The sequence below is a fragment of the Zeus faber genome, assembly GCF_960531495.2.
Source record: "Zeus faber genome assembly, chromosome: 9".
Taxonomy (NCBI): domain Eukaryota; kingdom Metazoa; phylum Chordata; class Actinopteri; order Zeiformes; family Zeidae; genus Zeus; species Zeus faber.
In genome coordinates this window covers 22514173-22534071 of record NC_137197.1, presented here as the reverse complement: position 1 = coordinate 22534071, position 19899 = coordinate 22514173, and the positions used below count along the sequence as shown (strand labels likewise).

Below are 19899 nucleotides of genomic sequence, written 5' to 3'. Positions count from 1 at the left end.
ATATGCCCTAACTGCATGAGGGAGAAAGGACAAATAAGCAGATGGAAAGTCAATAAGACCCCGCCACCCCACACAGCCTGAAATACTCCCTCCAACTGGAATTCTATCTGATAATTGTTGGAAGCAGGCATGACTGCAGCGAGAGGTTCTGAGCTGCTCCTAGAATTACCTAAGCAGTCCTGTGTTTGCTTTCAGTGTGTATAGATCTTACCAGCGAGAGAGAGAGAGAGAGAGGGAGGGAGAGAGGGAGAGGAGGGGCGATGTGCAGAGCACTGAAGGAGAACAGAGCCCAGCATGTCGGATCACTCGTCGGCTCGATAGCGCCCCCTCTTTCTTAGGGAGGAATTTCAATCTAGAATCTGCTCTGTGGGGGAGCGGGGGGCACTATGGGGGTATGTGGTTGTGTATTCCAGCATCCATCTGCTGGCTATATCCAGTGAGATTCCAGCAGCCACAGCAGGTTGTATTCAGTGACACCTCGGAGAGATGAGCTATGTATCTGCCGTGGGGTGGGGATAGACCCGAGCCGGTGTGCTGTACCAGCACTGACAGCCCCCCGTAAAGAAGATGAATTTGGGGCAATGACAGAGCGGCGCGCAGGTGTCACGGAAGGCCGGCGCGGCGGCGTGAACGGCCGTAACACCATCCTATCGTCGCCCCGTTTTCCTTTTTGCTGCCCCCCTCACATTTCCCACCCGATGACATGACAGATATGGCTCCGTCACCCTCGCATCCCAGGCGGGGCAGAAGAGGGTGGGGAGCAGGCGGTGGGGTTTCGGGGTGCGTATTTATTGGGTGGGGGAGGTGGAGAGATGCAGAGAGGGGAAGGGGGGGGGGGGGGGGGGTCTAGGTGGAGCGTGAAGAAGGAGAGAGTGAGACTGAAGCTGAGGCAGAAGGAGAGGAAGGATAAACCCCAGACTGGACAACGCGCCTGTAATAAATAATTCACTTAGATTAAATTTTCTTTGAGGCTTTTACATTCATTTATATATATTTATATATCATATAGAGCATGTCAGCAAATTCTCTCTTATCTTTAAACCGTTTTGGCCTGAACATATATTTTAATTTTAATTCTATATATTTTTGTTTTTATTATATGGATCTCTCGGTTACCTTAGGTTGCTAATGGTTACCTGTGATCATCACAAACACGTGCCTGTTGGCAGAATAACTAATATCTCTTTGGGGAGCCCTTCCTTTTATGCTCTGACTGAGACTGGTGTGGATATTGATTTGGTCAGCGGGCTAGAATTTCTCCAGGGAGGTAATAAAAATAATTACAGAAAGATCATCAAAGGACTGACCTTCTGTTGCACACATGAATAAATATGTGATAAAGTTAATAGAAAGAACCTTCCCACTTGTGTGGTCACTGGCAGGGGAGATAGGGTGCTGATGCACCGCTGTGGTGGGAGGTAGGTTGGGCAGAGAGAGCTGAGGCAATGAGGTATTTGTACTGTAAGTTTGTTATAGTGAGGACCATGGTGTGTGCCTTGCAAGGGAATGAATATATATATAAATGATTGTTTTTCAGAACTTCAGGTGTGGTGGGCGGTCAGCAAACATCCACATCTCACCAACGGCTGACTCACATCCACAGTCTGTTTCATCTGGCATTGATATAAGCAACGCAAATGCAGCATCACATCGAAAGGTCACATGTTTGTTTGTGATAGATGTAATGAATGTAGAAAAAACAATGGACCATAAAGCACATCGAGAGTGCAGATATTATGCGTGTGTTGCTGGGATGGAAGCACTACATCCAATTTTTGGCGAGGCCAACGCAAGAAGACGGACGAAGAATCTGCCTCTGGTTCAGTAATCCCTTTCTGATTTGATCCCCACTCTTGGTTGGCTTGTTTGTTTGCCCCCTTGTATCTGCCATCTTCCAGGAGTGGACAACCGCACAGTGATGGTGCTGAAAAGTAATGGTGGTGTTATTGCAGACAGGATGGGTGGGGGTGGGGGCTGGGGCACAGCCGTTTGATTGGAGCGTGTACCCTGAGACCCAGTGAAGTGCACTCGCCTCAGCTCAGAGAGCACTTGATTGCACAGCACCAATGATCGCATTAAGAGGGCAACAGAAAGCCCATTTACCGCAAAGGGAGCGAGAACGGGTTCCCAATAGGAAGTTGAAAATTGACTTTTACTTCTGAGAGGGCTGAAGCCTGATGATCGGTTGACTGGGAGATGCATTAGTCTCTCTTTTTGATCCCCTCACCATCTGTGGGCATCGCCGGGGCCAGCGAGCCACCACAGCGGACACGCAGGACATTTGCACGCCTTTAAATGCGCGGAGCTACAAATGCCATAATCCACTTTTTTTTTTATGTGGAAGTATAATTTGAGGTTTTTAGCAGGTGGAGAACTCACGTCTCATTGAGTTGCTTCTTGTTGTATTGAGATTGATGTTTGGTTTTGAAAGCTCCGAATGTGCATCGGCCGCACTCCACCTGGCCACCTCCGCCCAGTAAAAGACGCTGACCGGCCAGGTCCGGCATGCTGGCCTTGCTTCCACATGGCTCAGCTTTCTCTGGCAGTGAAAGGGCAATTGTGGAGGCATCTGCTGTGTTCGTTTCCACAGGAAAGAGGAGGCCAGATGGAGACTCAAGGTTTAAGTGATTAGAAGGCAGTAGATTGGAATACAAAATTGGATTAAAAGAAATTAGACTGATATAAATCGAATGGAGTTGCCACAGTTTAGTGTAGCGCCTGCGCCTTGGCCTGAGGTGAAAAAGCATTGCAGGGCCCAGTGGATTATTGGAGCAGATGCTCCAATGCGATAAGAGTAAATGCACATTTGACACTTCATGCAAGGGAGAGCGGTATCTCCAGGTCGGCCCCTTATCTTACTCCCCATTTATCAATGTCACAATGTTAATTACTGCTTCATTCATTTAGTCAGTTACCGTCTGAACAAAAACCTGCCACGCTGCCCCTGCTCCAATAGCAACAGTGGCTGCAGGTGAGGATCTGGCCTGGCTACTGTTACCTGGCACTGCGAGGGGATGAAAGGATATTGGGGAAAAAGAGACAGTGATGGGAGGGAAAGGTAAAAAAGGAGGGGACAATATAAGCAAAAGGACGCCTTAACCATTGAATAGTAGATCTACTGTATAGTTCACCACACAGCAAATGAGATTAGATCATCACTATGTACTGCATGTGGCCCCGGTCTCTACAAGCTCCCTGTCTGTGGCCCCATTTAGAGCAAGACACAGGGCCTGATCGCTAATCAATGACAGGGAAATGGAGAGTATTAGCCCAAATTAGGAAGAGGAGAGAACAGAGTACCCTCTGTTCACGGGGTCAATATGCCACTGCCTGATGCTCAGCCCCGTTAATACGCAAGCGCACATGCAAACAAACACTCACCCAAAGCATTTGGTGTTTATTTTGCGCAGATGTTTGTGTTTTCCACTGTCCTTCGTGCCTGTGGACTGGTGGACAGAGTAACAGGGTGGCTTGTCTCCACCCCCCTGGGAATGAGGCATGGTGGGACATGTGCACATCCAGCTGAACAAAGAGCTGGGACCTCTGCTGTTGTGCCTTATTCCCATGCTGCACTAAGCCCTAACGCAGGCACAAAAAGGCTATTGGGAGCACTCCATGTCTATATAGCACATGTCGCCCTCTTACCCTACTGCTGAGCCCCCAGGGAAGGGCGTAGTCATGTTTTAGCAAAATAACCCACGTACCAGCAGCAGCGAGTCATTATTGTGCAGACCCGGCACTACACTTGAGTTTGGTACTGACAGATTCAAATTTGGCTACCGGTTAGAAATTTAAGTTAGTCATATTATTGAATGTGGCATAGGACTGGTGTGAAACCTTTAATATGGTTACGTATCAAACTGTTTTTGTGCACTGCCTGGTGCCTGTGGCCTTAGTGATGTAAATGTGTGTGTGGCCTGCGGTGTCTTATCTCCAGGGTTAAGACTTGGTGGTAGACAAACACAGCTCTGACTGAGGGGAGCATTATCATAGCAGCCAGACTCTGAGAGAGATCACCCACTGCGCACCCCAGAAGAAAGGATCGACCCTGTGTTCCCAACTCCAGGGGATTAGCATCTTACCACAGCCTGGACCCCGGCATGCTCAATTCCCTTCACATGCATGCCGCCCCGACAGCGCAGCCACATTTTTTGTTTGCGGCTGTGGCCTCAAGCTGCAACCCCGCTGAAAGCCAAACTTTATAAGCAAAGTGCACATGGATGTATGTGTGTATGCACCTGTCTGCGTAGTCTTTATATGTACGTATGTTGTCTCCACTATTCCATTCGTGGTTCACCCTTGGGTCCAATTACCCACGATTCCTTGCGTGTAGGGTTGAAAAGAGCATATGGCTGCTCTTTGGCGGGGGTGAACTGGTGGTTGGAGGACTCAGCCTTTGGCCTAATTTTACATGTTGGTAACCCAGAACCAAACGAGCAACTCCAACTATTTGTTGTACCTAATAATTTACATTTCCATCCCCCTGACCCATTCGCCATTTGGCCTGGTGGAAATAGTATAAATCGGACCTGTTATTCTCTCATCCAAACGAAATCGACTGTTTTCGTTGACAATTTCATCTCCCCTGTCTCCCCCCCCGCAGGATCCCGTCTGCGCCAGGAGGACTCCCCGCCCCGGATCGTGGAGCACCCCTCTGACCTGATCGTGTCCAAGGGGGAGCCCGCCACCCTCAACTGCAAGGCGGAGGGGCGGCCCACCCCGACGGTGGAGTGGTACAAGGACGGCGAGCGGGTGGAGACGGACAAAGACGACCCGCGCTCCCATCGTATGTTGCTGCCGAGTGGTTCACTTTTCTTCCTGCGCATCGTCCACGGGCGTCGGAGCAAGCCGGATGAGGGCGCCTACGTCTGCGTGGCCCGCAACTACTTGGGAGAAGCTGTCAGCCGCAATGCGTCCCTGGAAGTAGCATGTGAGTCCCCACGTTCTTCCATCTTATTATCTCTCTTGATCTATCCGTCGTTCTGTTATTTAAATTTTTTTTTTTTTTTCTCCGTTTTTCATGATGCCTTTTTAAGTGTCGGCCTCTGGTTTTGTTGTGGACCTTGAGCCCTCTGCCTGGGAATAGAACGACTGTGGCTAGAATGTGGTTACGTTGAGTGCAAGTCCAGCTCAGTTTCCGTGTTTGGACCTGGTGTTCTCTTTCCCACATGTAGTAATTCTATTATCCTAGAGAATAATTGCAATGGTCATTCAAAACAGGAAATTGCGTCTTGTTTGCTTTGACAGAACGGACCAGATAGGGGAACAAATTGTCGTTTAATTGAAGGTTTATGTAATTACACTACATTTGAGTGTTGATTTTGTCCTGCTTTCTTTTATGTTTAATGGCGTCTGCTCCATTGGTCAACAACACTGTATTTAATATCCTGTAGGACTATTTTAAAAAGAGAACAATAGGACCGTTGTCTGTTCTCCATTCTTCTTGTGGGGAGTGTGCTTGTTCTCTGAACGGTGGAGAGTGAGAGTTTCAAACAGTTTCAGATAGAATTTGAGATTCACGTAGCCCGGGGGATCTTTCGAGTTGTATTGAAGTTGTAGGCAGACACGTGAGATGGACATAAGCCGCTGTCACTTTGTACCAGAGGGTAATGATGGCACCGTAGACATGGGTCTATCCCGGGTGGGTGGGGCTAGAGCAGAGGCACAGATGAAAGTCCTGATGGATATTCGACCCGGGCTGCCAGGACTCTGGGGGGACACTGACAGGCAGAACCTGACCTGTGGGTCAGCTTACCTTTGAAGATGAGCTCCCCCTAGCGGGCTTAGACTGGGCTTCCCATGATGTGGCTTCCAGGGGCCTCAAAACCCCTCCCTACATGGTGCCGTTTCAGGGCGGCTTTGTGCCACACTGTTGTGGTCCATAACTATACCGAACATGTGTTTGAAACTGCTGTTTGTGGGTCAGTATTTAACTCTGGCCAATTGTTTTGTACTGCTGCGTATTGATTTGCGCCGAGTCCCCTCCCTTTCGTTCTGTGAGTCGAGAGGAAGTAATGGGGTTTTGCCAGATCTGAGGTCATTCCGAGTGGAGCGTATTGGACGGAGGCCAGAGCAGGTTTGGCTGTGCCAGGTGCTTAAGAGAGAGCCTTTCTTTTAGTTTATCTTATCAGCCAATCAATAAACTTGGCTTTCTCATGCACGGTTGCTGAAAATGTATTTTCAGTCTTTGAAAAGTCAGTCAATGATTTCCACAATTCCCGTGATAATAAAAGCAAAAGTAGCGTACCGTATGCCAGCAGCTAATACTCAACATCAATGTGCAATCCGATATACTGTAGTTGATCGTTTCATAAGGGGTACACCACCACCACACAGGAATACTAGACCCACACTTGGCATACCAGGTGGGTTATGACAGTTTATCAGTTTACATTCGAGGTCCTCTGTTATTCCATTGTCATTCCCCATCAGTAATTATCTCTATTATAGTATTTTCTTTCACTGCTATACAAATAACAAACCGATTACAGATCATTGCATTTTTTTTTTGTTGAGATGCATAAAAATGATCAACGTCCTTTCTCGAAAATAGTAAGGCACTTGTCCTTCTAGTCTCAAATTCTCTTTAAACAGATCTGGTTTTGTTGGTAAATATTTTGTCTGGGAGGTTGCAAAAGGAGCCCAAATTGCATGCTTCTTTTGTTTCTTGCACCTAAATGGAGAAGCAGAAGGGGACGCCACTACGACCTGTAACGCTATACTGTTTCCAAGGTGATCGACAGAAGTTGTGGCTGTAGATTGAGGGAGTGTGATTTAAGGAAATGGACTGTGCGTCTGGGAGAGGAGGAGGGGGTTTTTATAACACCAGCAATGGCCTCTGATCTAGTCCCTTCGCATCCCGGGGGTCTCCCAGCGGCCCCCAGGTGCTAACTGGGGGACGGCAGCTTGATCTATTGATTGCTATAAGAGGGGCTCTCCAAGTCTAAATGAAATTTCATGAAAAATTGATGTCTCCAAATGATGTTTTTGTTCTTCCCTGTTCCTGCAGTCACTTGGCTTCTACCTCTCTCTCTCTCTCTCTCTCTCACTCGCTCTCGCTCTCTGTCTCTCTCTCTGTCTCTCTATTTCTCTCTCTCTCGCTCTCTCTCTGTCTCTCTATTTCGCTCTCTCTCTCTCGCTCTCTCTCTCTCTCTGTCTCTCTATTTCTCTCTCTCTGTCGCTCTCTCTCTCTCTCTCTCTCTCTCTCTCTCTCTCTCTCTCTCTTTCTCCCCATCCCTGTGTGCTGCGGCATTGACCGCTTTAGCAACTCAGAGGTGAGGGGTGAAAGGTCAGGAGGTTAGTCGTTGAAAGGACAAGGAAAGAAATAAGAGCACACCGATATGACGGCCATTACCAGAGATGGTGTTGTTGAGATACGGAGGTTCAGGATAAAGCCTTAGGCTTTCTGCATCAGCCAGGTCCACCGGGGGCAGGAAAGGCAGGAGGAGGTCTGTGTGTGTGTGTGTGTGTGTGTGTGTGTGTGTGTGTGTGTGTGTGTGTGTGTGCATGTGTGCATGTTTCTTGGGGGGAGGGTTGCTAAATCCCACCACAAGGGCTTACTCCAGTGATTAGCTTTATCAGGTCCTGACATCCGTCCAGTCATTGTAAAGCCAGAGCTAATCGCACAAGGAAAAACTCTTAGCAGCATTTGAATTTTAAATCCATGTCAAATCGTTGCGTGTTCATGATAGGGCTCACGTCCCATACCTCCTCCTCCTCCACCTCCTCCACCCCCTCCTCCTCCCCTGCGTATGCTGAGCACACCTTCGCCCCCCTTCGCCCTTCCTGCGCTCCCTCCGTTCACGACTGGTTGAGCAGGACCCCGGTGAGGTAATTGAATTGCAGTTTTAGAACGAGGTGAACTCGTTGGTCCGGCGGTCCGAGTGGTGCTGCTGCTGCGGACATCACGCTGGGTGACACTCGGCAGTCTTTCCTGCGGGTGGGGCGGTGGGTGTGTGGGCGGCGGAGGCCTCTTAAAGGTAATCCTGCATTATTAATAAGCCCCAGACTGGCCAGACTGAGTCTTTCAGCCATGTCTGCTGTTTTCAATTGTTGGCTGGTGAACATACAGACACATTGTTCATAAATGAATGAACAAGCCTATAAACTGCCCTGTCGATATTTTCATCCCGCCGCACATGTGCAGTGTGACACAATAAATCTTGGGTGTGAACCGTACTCGGATAAAAAAGGAAACTTCATTTTTCGCTTTTGCGCTGCATTCCTTTTTTAATATCAGAAGGGAAGAAAAAGGCACTTAAGCACGTCGCCCGTCAGGTGTCTGAGGAATGTGCCTTCGTCGTGTAATTCCTTCCCACTGGCACTCCTGAACTGACTCCAGGTCAGCACTGCTGGATGGATGTGCTGCAGATAAGAGGGGATGTGCCCCCCTTTCCGTTTTAAACATAAACTGGGTCAATGAGCAGGTCCATAAATCACACAGAAGTCCGTGTCAGAAACGCTGGCCCCGGCGACGGCTGTTGAATAAATTTGCTGGTGTTGCAGATAGGGGCGTATATGTAAGTGTGACAAGGCGCACCTGGGGCCATGGAATCCCAAGGAAAAATGTTAATTGGCGCCAATGCCTTCAGGTGGACCGTGAGCAGCGCAGCCTACGAGCCCGTAGGGCGAGGGATTGCGCTTTTCCTTTAGTGTTGTAAGTGACTCAGGAATTCTGGGTCGTATGTGGGTGTTTGTGTCTGTGGGGGAAGGTAATGCTCGCCCAGAGGGAGGCGCACAACAAGCAAATGAGGATACCGGGGATCTTGCGGCGCGGCAACTGTATTCTTCGCGACGGCGTTCCATTTGTAACCTTTAAAAAATGCAAATGGCTCAGGAATGAAACAGATGTGTCGGGTTGATTCTAAATGCCACTCGGAATGGGATTGGATGACTTTTAAAAAGGTCCTTTGATATCGCCTAATGTACCACTTCTGCAATTAAGCGAATCGTTAGGTAGCATTTGGTGCTCGTACAACAAGGTAATTAGCAGGAAAATAAGGCTGGGAGAGGTGTGAGTGGAGAAGAGAAGAGGAGAGGAGAGTACCAAGCTGTTCCCGGTGTGTCCGGCATGAGGAGACGCTATTAAAGGAGCAGGAGGAGCCGGCCAGGTGGAGAGTCACCGCAGAGCCTTTCACAAGCTCATCTGGACTAATTGTTCCATTTCAGAAATGGAGGAAATGGAATGACAAGGACATACATACACACACACACACACACACACACACACACACACACACACACATATGCATGCACAACAACACAAACACAAGCAAAGACACTCAGACACACTCACCCCTTTACACATATGAACACACACCACACACACACACACACACACACACACACACATATGTACGTACACACACACTGCCATCTTGCTCATAGTAGCCCCACTCGGCCAGATCACAGATCACTGTGGCTTAAACTTCTTGAAATGTCGAAGGTTAAAGGTGGGATCAGTGACAACAGTGCAACAGCCAAACCACATTGGTAAAAATAAAACTAAAGATCGCTCCAAAAAATCAACGTCTCGTTTTTTAGTCCGCTCCCGTTCCCTCTGACGCCACGTCGGGGTGTGGGGTGTGGGACGCAGGCAGCCGGGTTACCCGGGGATGGTGCTAGTGTCGGCGCCGTTGACATTTTGCCTGTGGAGGTGATTACGTTCGCCCGGATCGAGGAAAAGGGGCATAAAATAGATGCAGAATAAGGGGGAATGTTGTCCCGCGATAAGAGAGATGGTGAGAGCGAGTGAGGGTGTGAGATAGTGTATATCTGTCTGTGATAAAAGCAGGATGAGGGAGGGGTGGTGGAGGTGTGGAGGGGGTGGGGTTCGGGGGGGGGGTCTGTGATTGAATGTGTCAGTTGTGTCAGTTCTCCTGGCCTCAGTAAAAAGGCGCTATTATCGTTGTGGACACGTGCATGCACACACTCCATTCCAGCCCCGTGCAGTAGCATGCAGATTGGTCCCCTTATCTGGCTGATCAGCCGGCTGCAGCCAGCGAGGAGTTTTCTCCTGCTTATCTCGCTGCATCTGCCTCTCAAACAGCCACCTGGAGGCAGAGCCGGAGCAGGATCACGGATACGGGGCTGGCGCGGCGATAAATCTTCGGTTGTGCTGCAGTCGCCGACCAGCGCTCTGACCTTCCACTAACACACAAACACATGCGCGCACGCACACACACACGCCAAATATGCACTGTATGTCCTGAGACTGCATTTCTACTATTCTCAGTAGACCCGCTGTCCCAGTTCTGACCTCTCCATCTCCACCCGGGGAAATACCAACTCTCCTACCTTCCACAGGAAATGAGTGGAGGAGAGAGGGTGTGTGTGTGTGTGTGTGTATGTGTGTGTGTGTGTATGTGTGTGTGTGTGTGTGTGTGGGGGGGGGGGGGATGTATAACATTGAATGTGGTGCTGCCCGGCTGAAGGATGACAGCAATAACAGAGCTGCAGCGGAGACAGAGATGGAGAGGAGCGCAGGACCAGTGAAGAGAAGCTGTGCTTAACGAGAGGCAGGTTGAGGACGACCCCTGACCCCTGACCCCTGGTCGTCCAAACATCTCTCCGGTCTCCCCATCCAACACACGCGAGCACGCCGCCGCCGCCGCCCCCCTCGTCAGGGGAGGAGTGAGCCGTCAGGCGAGGGAAACTCTGAGCCCGGCAGCCTCTCACGCCTTTTTGCGCCGGGAAAGATGAAGCACCCGTCGCATGGTTGTTGTAGTTGATGGTGTTGGTGGTGTTGTTGTTGTTGTTGTTGTTGTTGTGTTTCTTTTTTTTTTTTTCCCCCACCCTTCTCCCCTCGCGCTCTCCCTCTCCTCGCGGCCGGGCTGTAATTGATGGCCCTTCTCCACTCTGACAATGCAGGTCCATCGCTCTCGTCTTTTCCCTTTCTTCCCCTCCTTCCCCGTCTGCTCTGTTCTCCCTCACTTCCCTCGTTCCTCTCTCATCACCGCCCTTTCTTTCCTTCTTTCTTTCTTTCCTTCTTTCTTTCCTTCTTTCTTTCTTGCCCCCTCTCCTGCCTTGAACTCAGCACTGTAGGCGCTATTTCGAAATAAATGTAATTTCAGCCGGATTCCTACATTCCTCCACTCTTGAAAAGTAATGGAACATGCTCGGGCTAACATGTTCTGCATTGACCGCTCCCTCCCACCCGCCCTCCCTCCCTCCCTCCTCCCATCCGTCTCCCCCTTCATTCTCTCTCTTTGATCAGGCAATTTGAGATGTAGACCGGGTCGTAAATAATTGAGATCCGCCTGCAGGCCGATTATTGATCATCTTAAAAGACAGACTTTAAAACACTGTGGGGCTGGTGGCAGCGTTTTTGGTTCGTTTACATTATTTAGTTTTAAAGTCAACCGATGGGTTTTTTGATTTTTTGTTTGGTTTTGTTTGTTTTAATATCCATGCGGTTCATCGTTTTTAGGAGATCCATTTTGGTGATAGTCAAAATAAACTGACCCGGGCATACCTTATCAGTCTATTATTCAGGCAGGATAATCCCCCCTCGTTGGCGGTCTTAAGCCCAGTCCACATCGCGGCACAGGTGTGTGTTAAACCCGGATCTAGATTAATGCGTCTGATAGCGTGCGGCATTAGCCGGCGGCCGGCGGAGAAAAAGACGAGAGGTGAATGATAATAATGTTAATGGGAAAATGTGACCACCCCCCGCCGGTTCAAATCCCGCGAGACGGCCTCGTTCCTAGGGTGCCCCCCCCCCCCCCCGCTGCCGCCGCTGATGACCCTCTGCCGGGCCCTCTGCCCTTCTGATCCGCCTCAGATCTCCATCAAACCCTCATTCCTCCACCCGGCGACGAATCCGTCCCCATCGTTACCGACCATCCAGCACCTGCACCCTTTCACCTCTCTCTCTCCCTCCCTCCCTCCCTCTCTACCTCTCCCTACCTCTCCCTCTCCCTCTCTATGATTCTTCCGGGGATGGTAATCCATCATGGGGAGCTTGTGGGGATGGTGGGTGGGGGCGGGCAGGGATGTGGAGGCGACCGGGGGGCGCGAGGAGTTCAGGCGCAAGCTGATAGGGGTTTGCATCGAACGCTGCTGAAATTGATTCACCCTGTGGTGTGTGTAGTGGTGTGTTGTTTCAGCGCCGATGTCCCTGGTTCGAGGGCCCACGGGTTCCTCAGTTACTTTCACGCGTGCACGCGTGCGCGCGCACACACACACATTCATGGCCTCAAACATACGTTCCTCCACACGCAGACCATGCCCCTTGTGCAACAGTGGGTCACGCACAAAGCTGTGGAGGATTGGTGGCGGCGGTGGGGTCAGGCCTGAGCCAGGCCTCTGATCCGCCTGTTTATTTTCGGTTAGGACTGTCACACTGCACACCGGCGCTCTGATGGATCGGCCTCGTCGGAGGCCGCGGCACAGAAACAGAAACACACACGGACGGGTGCACAAATCTAAAGACCCGCTCGTCGCAGGTTCAAGACTATCAAGCGGCCTAAACGGGGGCCTTGGGCAACTTGGTTGTGTCGTTTTATTCCTGTTGCGGTTCACACTCGGGCGGCATCTCACCGTTCCATTATGACACAGCGCGCCGAGATTCAAGTCCGTTATCGAAGAAATCCAATACTGATGAGATGACACGTGGGACACATATAATCAGAATTGCGACCGACTTTTCAGTTTACCGTCTGACGCCCATGAAATATTTCCCAGTGCAAGTCATATCACAATTCAAACGTTTACATTCGTTTGCCGGTATTTGCGGAAAAAAAAAAGTCACGAGTGTTCAAATCAATTCATGAACCCAAACAATGAAATGGGATCCTATAACCCGGGATGAGTTGACGGGCGAACTGTCGAGGGAAGAGATGTGAAAAAACATGCGAGTCAGTGTGAATTTGCCCGTCCGTGGGATTTTCCACTTTCAATGGGATTATGGTTCCGTGACGTGCCGTCCTGTCGGCTGCCAGGGGCCCCGGCCCCCTGGTGAACGGGTCTCTCAGCGGGTTCCCTCGGTGGTCTTTTCCATGACCGCAACGATATTGGAACTTGCTTATTTGTGACCTCAATTTGTTTCTGTTGACTCTATTCAAGCATGGTTTTTTCGGTTTGTTTGTTTTTGCTAAATTCAATAGTTACGTCGCTGGGCCAGGCGGGTCATTGCAGAGTAATGGCGGTTTTGAGTTTGTTGTGACTTGACGATGTGGAGATGGCACGGAGAGATATTGTGTTTGGCTCGAGTTACGCTCACAGCAAGGTGACACCGAGCGGTCGCTGGGACCCTCGACAGCTGCACGCCAGAGTGGGAACCTGATCTCCTCGTCCCGGCCGCCTCTCTCTCTCTCTCTGTCTCTCTCTCTCTCTCTCTCTCTCTCTCTCCACCCCTCCCCCCACCCGTTCCATTTCCTGCTGTTTGAACGTGATACTTCAGGCGTTTTGATCAGTTTCAAAAGTAAAGAGAGCCCAGATCAAATGTTTAGGAGTGTGATCATTTCAGGCAGCTGTGGATTAGTTCCTTAAATTTTTACAGCCGGGCTGTGACACCGCCCGTACTTCCTCCGCCCGTCCGTCCGTCCATCCGTCCCTTATGCCGGCAGTGGAAGTCGTGCGGCCTCTGTGTGTTTAGCCGAAGGTGACCTTGTTTTAACCCGCTGCTCCCCGCGGCACCGTGGACGCGCCGCCGCTCTCCGCCCGTGGAGCAGACGGCGTTCCACGAGGGAAGAGCGGACTCTGAGTCACGAGCTCGATACGGGCTCATATCCTCGCCAACGGGCGTTGGCGAGGATATGAGCCGGCGGGGGATAAAGCCGAATCTGGATGATCAACTAGGATGCTGCCAGCCGTGGTGGTTGTTTTTTTTTGTTTGGATCAATCGCCGTTGAGGAGAGGTCTGTAAACTGAACAGTTTGCTCTGGGTGCTTGGACACAAAACTTTTAACTTTTCACTTTTGGTCTTTTTCTCTTTCTGTCTGTTTTTTTAAATTGACTTACCTCGTTGGACCTTTTGTTTTGATGGGGGTAGGTCGAATGACCACCCGACTCACAACACCCCCCCCCCCCCCCCCTAACATTGCAAGCTTTAGGGGACAGGTGTGGACCTATGACTTCATGCCGGATAACCAGCTTCTTCAGGTTCGCACCGCGTGCAGGACGATGACATCACATGCTGGATGAGCCTGGGAGCGGCGGTATGCGCAGCCACCTGCTCCTACAGCTGGGACGACGATTAGCGGCTAGCCGGGCTGATTATTAACCGTTCAGATGCTCATCCGGCCAGACAGACCGACAGACAGTCAGACAGACAGAGCCTAAGAGCGCGTGCATGGTGCCAGATAGGAGCCGGTGCGTTGGCTGGCACCGTCGACTCAGGGCCCAGACGTGACCCGGACCCGTGTTTAAAGCGCTATCATGGCTAAAGGCCAACCAAATGGAAATCAGTACACGCTCCCTATTCAAATGCTAAACAGACTCTTATCTGAGTGCCGCTGCTCCCCGGTGCTCCACACCGTCCGGGGTTATTATTGGACAGGCAGGTGCCACCTGTGTGTGTGTGTGTGTGTGTGTGTGTGTACAGTATCTGTTACACGTTTTCACCCGCGCGCGGCCGGTTCGATCGGTTAGCTTCCTGTCGCGGCTCGTCACGTCGATGATGTACTCAGATAAACATTTTAATCATTTTTTTTGCCCAAAGTATTTGGAAACCGGTTATCTCGCGGCGAAATTGCACGTCGTAAATCACGTCGCGAGCGCGGCGCCCCGTGATTTGCTGTTGTGATATTTATTCATCCGGACGCCAAAGTGCTTTGGCCCACGCCGCGAGCCGTCCCGCCGGCCAGGAATGAGCGCAGTGAATCATCGGAAGTGCGGGTGTAATTGCGGGGATTTGTCTTGGATCCACAGAGATCCCCCCCACCCCACCCCCCCCACCCCCCCAACCCCACCCCTCGTTCCGCAGGAAATGAAATCCAACGACACTGAGTGATCACCAGGGGTCTCGTGGCTGACCGATGAGCGCGCTCATTTGACTTCGCCGATCTTTAAAAGCCATTAACGCTCTCCTGTTTCATGCGCAAATTGGGCCTCCACACGCAGCGGCACACCGGCGCGTGGACGTTGGGTCTCCGAGGCGTGCCGTGGTGGGTAGCGGCAAAATGCACACACACACACACACACACACACAAACACACACACACACACGCCCGCGCGCACACACACACGCGCACACGCTGCACATGCGCCGCAGCCGACTCCAACCTCCCGCTGGCCATCCAACTGGCAGAGGGTTTGTCCGTTGGAGGCCTGAGCGGCACAGCGAGGGGAAAATGATCCCTGAGACGCTGCGTTGCAATGGAGCCGAAAATAACTGCTCAATTGTCCAACGTAAGCCCTGCCCGGACGGAAAAGAGTGTCCTCCGCCCGCCCATCTCTTTTTTAAGGTCCCTACAGTGTTGGCGTGAAACAGACACATGAATTACAACGTTGACACTTAATGAATATCGATTTGGCCGCGTATGCCGGGCAGGAGGTTGTGGAACATGATAATACTCGAAAGCTCCCGGAATGGATAACATCTGCAATTTGTTGGCTATTCATTTCCGGTGCTAATGTGTTATTAGCGTAATTGACTGTTTTAGTGAAATCCTCTCTGACTTGTTCACATGAAAAACGGGCAGAGCAGACCGAATGGAGTATCATTTACGGATATTATGGACACACTGTCGGCCCTTAAAGTCCTTGAAACTTGAAAATTTAATGGTGTTTTGAGTTTGTCACACCACAGGAAAAATGTGTTATTTACCACCCTGCCAATTTTCAAAATCGTGAAGGGGGAAAAAAAAAAAAAAAAAAAAAAAGGCAGTTCCCCCTGCTCTGAGACGTGGGGGGCGTGTCCGCCGAAGGCACCGGAACCACGCCCAGCCGCGTTAGCCGTGTAATAATATGCAAACGTTTACACTGGAGTCACTTCCATGTTTTGTTCATAGTAGCCGATTTATAATCCTGCCGCTGTGCAAAATCGCAGGTCCAGGTGTTTATTCCCAAAACGGCGTCCATCCCAAACTCCGGGCCGTGAGCGTAGCTTAGCTGAGCTCATTTCACCACTGATGCTCCTTTTGCGACGCTCCGACCTGGTGTTCATATCGTGCTGGGGCGGGGCCAAGTACGACCTCATATACGTCATAGAGTCATGACTTAGACCCGCCCAAAAAATCCGGAACAGAAAAATGGTGAGAAACAGTTTAACAGTCTAACTCCACAATGTGGTACTACATCGTTCACACATGTTTTCAGTAATTATTATACTATACTATACTATACTATACTATACTATGGATAATGTTCTTAGAAACAGATCACTGAATTCACTTCACAGTGACTTAAATCCCTTTTTCTTATTCCGCACACAGACCAAATATATACAACATTAAGGTGCAGGAAATTGCCTATGTGCGCCGACAGAGGCGAGTTGTCTGCATGATTTAGTGCTGATTGCCTGCTTGTACCAGTGGCTCCAGATAAGTTGACCTTTGTCCAGCTCCTGATTTGACCTCTGGCTGACCATCGATTGACCATCATTTGACCCCTTGGCCCGGAAGATGGAGCTGCGTCCCGGTGCATTTGGCGGTCTGGATAGCTTCCCTAGCTTCTAGCTGCTAACACGGTTAGGATAGTGTTATTGGGAGATCTATGAAGGGAAGATAGCCGGAAGAGCCAGGGTTATCCCCGTGTCAGAGGATGGAGAGCGCAGATAACTCGATTGCCGTCGGAGGAATATGAGCGTCCTGCAGCTAACTCATCCTCATCCCAGTCAAGAGCACGGCTGTTATTGCGGCGAGCGCCAAACCGAACGCTCTGCTCCGTTCAACTTCGTTACCTACGCGGTGACAAATCGGCGTCCCGGTGATCTTGACGTTTGAGAAGCCGTCTCCTCCGCGGCGCTGCGTCGTCCTCCTTTTATTCGGGCTCAGAAGTTGTCGTCCGGGGCCTTTCAGAGGAGTCCCACAAAAACGTTATCTTCCCCGGGCGTCTCCTGCTCCGCCCTCCCCCCACCTTCCCGCTCATTCTAAATTGCCGTTCCCCAACTGTCTGTCGAGGATAGCGATTTTAACGTAGCGCCCCCCGCCCCCCGCCGTGAAACCACAGATAGCAGCTTCGTGACTGACTGCCGGCGAAATTAGCTGTATTTTTCATCAACCTTAATAAGGGCGATAAGAGATCAGATAAGATAACACTTTATTAATCCCCCGAGGCGTTACAGCAGCAAAAGCGGCACGTCGACTCGTGAAGGATGATTCCCACGGGGGAGCGCGGCGATACGGAGGTGGAGGAAACGGGGCGTTGATTGTTGTAAATGTTCTCGTTCCTTCCTCCCGACGGCCCCAGCAGCCTCTCACCTCTCCTGGTCCCTTCCACCGACCAGCCTCCAAGCACCAGCCCCCGTCCTCCTCCTTCCCCATGCGTTCCTCCCTCTTTCGAAAGAAGACACGTACGCTCGGGGTCCACGCACACACGCGCACACACACATGCACACACACGCACGCACACACACACACACCCCCACCCACACACACACCCAGAGGGGGGAGTGGCGGGGGTCACACCACGAGCGTGGCATCATTAACTTAGTTGAGTGGCAGACGTTGGACGTGAGGAGGGCCGTCCTGTCCCATCCCCAGCTGGGTGCCCTCAGCCCCCATCACTTCCCTCACCACCACCACCCACCTCACCCGCCCACATCTGCCTGGTTCCCATTACCAGCGCCCAGACAGACACTCACAGACGGGTTCCCCGCGCTTGATGTTCAGCTGAGGAGAAATGTTTACTGTACACGACCTGAATGAGCGGATACGGACACAAAGCGGGCGTGGGCCCGAGGTGCAGCGGGAAGCTGTCAACGCCCGTTACATGCGCGTGTTTCCGGGCGTGTCGGTCTTTGTCGACTCGCATCAAAGTTCCTCACGACAGTACAACATTTGCAGCTCAGTGTAAGCCTGTGTGTGCGTGTGTGTGTGTGTGCATTTGTTTGGCCCTCTCTCACCTGTGATCCTAGGTGTATAGATGTGGGCGTGCATGTCAGTGCTGCGCGATGTATCCATATAAAATACTGAGATTTGAGATTAGATGTCGTCTGGGATTTTAGTAGTAACAATGTAATTGCGCGATCATGATATCATCCGTGAGGGAGTAAAGAAATGCAATTTTCTGAATATCATAGACAATTACTGCCGTTCTAATCAATGTCTCTAACCGCTAAGTTATAATATCCACGTTACTAATAATATAAATATAATACTATATTATTTCTTGTGTGCAAATCTCACCATACCACATATTTACCCAAAAAATCATCCCCAAAATATTGTCAAATTATCGATATCAAGGTTTTCCTCAAAAAAAAATGTTAAGGTTGATGCTAATATATCAATATCTCCCAGTCCTATTGTGCCAGTCTACTATGTCAACATCAGTGTGAGTGCATCATGGCTACTTATTGAGCCCTTTGGGTCTAGCATGGGGGCCAGTGTTTTTGCTGTTGCCACCAGTGCAGCGTGTGCCGCTGTGTCGCCTGCGGTGAGGTGCCCTTGCTCATTAATCAAGGGTCCAGCACTGGCGCCCTGACAGCTCTGGTGCGCACCCCCCCCCCACCTCATGACCGTGCAGCGCTCCCATCGCCACCATATACATTAAAGACGCACGCAGGCGGTGCGGCAGGGACAGCTGCCCGTGGATATTTGAGCCAAGCCCTCCCTTTCCTCAACTGAAATCCCCCGGTTCCAACTATCTCCCGCCCGGCACTCCGCTTTCTCCCCCACCACCCCCCTCGTCTCGGGTTCACAAGTTTTGATCCGTGGGGGCGAAAGGTCAATGGATTTGCCAGGTCGTCACGGCGACTCCTGACAACATCAGATGTCAAGAGAGTTGGCTATCCGTGTCGGAGGCCGGCATGGAGCCACGCTTGGCCAGTAGCTTCTTCCTGGGGAGAGGGAGGCGAGGTGGATGGGAGTCTTTTTGTTCACCAAGCGCACTCCCCCTTCCCTGGCATGGGTCTGTGTGTCAGGGTGGTGGGGGTGGGTGTATTTCAGGCCTCATTCAGGTCTTGTTGGGGTCTCGCCCAGACTAGTATGGTGGGGTGCAGGGGGCTCAGAGCAGAGCCATGATCTAGTTGTGTCATAAGCATGTAGCCGAGCTGTCAATTGTCTCTAATTGGCTGGGTTCAGCCCACAAAGCTCACTGACCCAGTCTCTCTCTCTCTCTCTCTCTGTCTCTCTCTCTCTGTCTCTCTCTCTCTCTCTCTCTCTCTCTCTCTGTCTCTCTCTCTCTTTCTCTCTCTCTCTCTGCTGAGCTAAACAATAGATGCCACAACTTGCTTCCAGGATCTCTTTCTCCTTCTTGCTCTGTAGACTAACCAGGTCCCCTAACTCCTTCCGTGCTGCAAGGTGGAGAAGCGCGGGGCAGCTGAGTAATGAGTGGGGGTGCAGAGGGCAGCCTGATCGCATCCTGATTGGAGACCTGATTGATCTGAGCCCCGGGGGTCGTCGCGGGGTCAATACGGCGACTGATAATAATGTGCCTCATCTTGAGGGAATAACCCTCAACTCCATCGCATTTTCACATGCCATTACATGCAGGATCCGTGCGGATTTGCATTTGTGCCGGTACCCGTATCCGTCAGCCGTCCTGTCACAGCTGGAGGGAGGCACGCTGGGTCTCCCTACAACCGACCCTCAATCAATCAATCAGCCCCGTTTGACCGCTACCAGCTCCTCCTCGTGCCTCCCCGGTGGGCGTTTCTCTTCTGGTAGGATTTACAATACGAGGGGAGGGTGCAGGGAGTGACCCTCCAGTGTGCGCCGCTGATGATGTTCTAATTGGACGGGGTGACCTTTCCTGACTGTAATTTCCAAGCGTCCTTGGTCGGTGGGGGTGCGA

General features: G+C 51.1%; 1 protein-coding gene across 1 annotated transcript in view; it reads left to right on the top strand.

Moving 5' to 3' along the window:
• Positions 1-19899, top strand: part of robo2 (roundabout, axon guidance receptor, homolog 2) — a gene marked incomplete at its 5' end in the record, with an annotated part of 178623 nt that overhangs the window by 8725 nt on the left and 149999 nt on the right. Inside the window, one exon of the mRNA XM_080006547.1 lies at positions 4604-4930. Within this exon, the coding sequence (XP_079862673.1) occupies positions 4604-4930 (327 nt within the window). The remainder of the gene's footprint in view (positions 1-4603; positions 4931-19899) is intronic.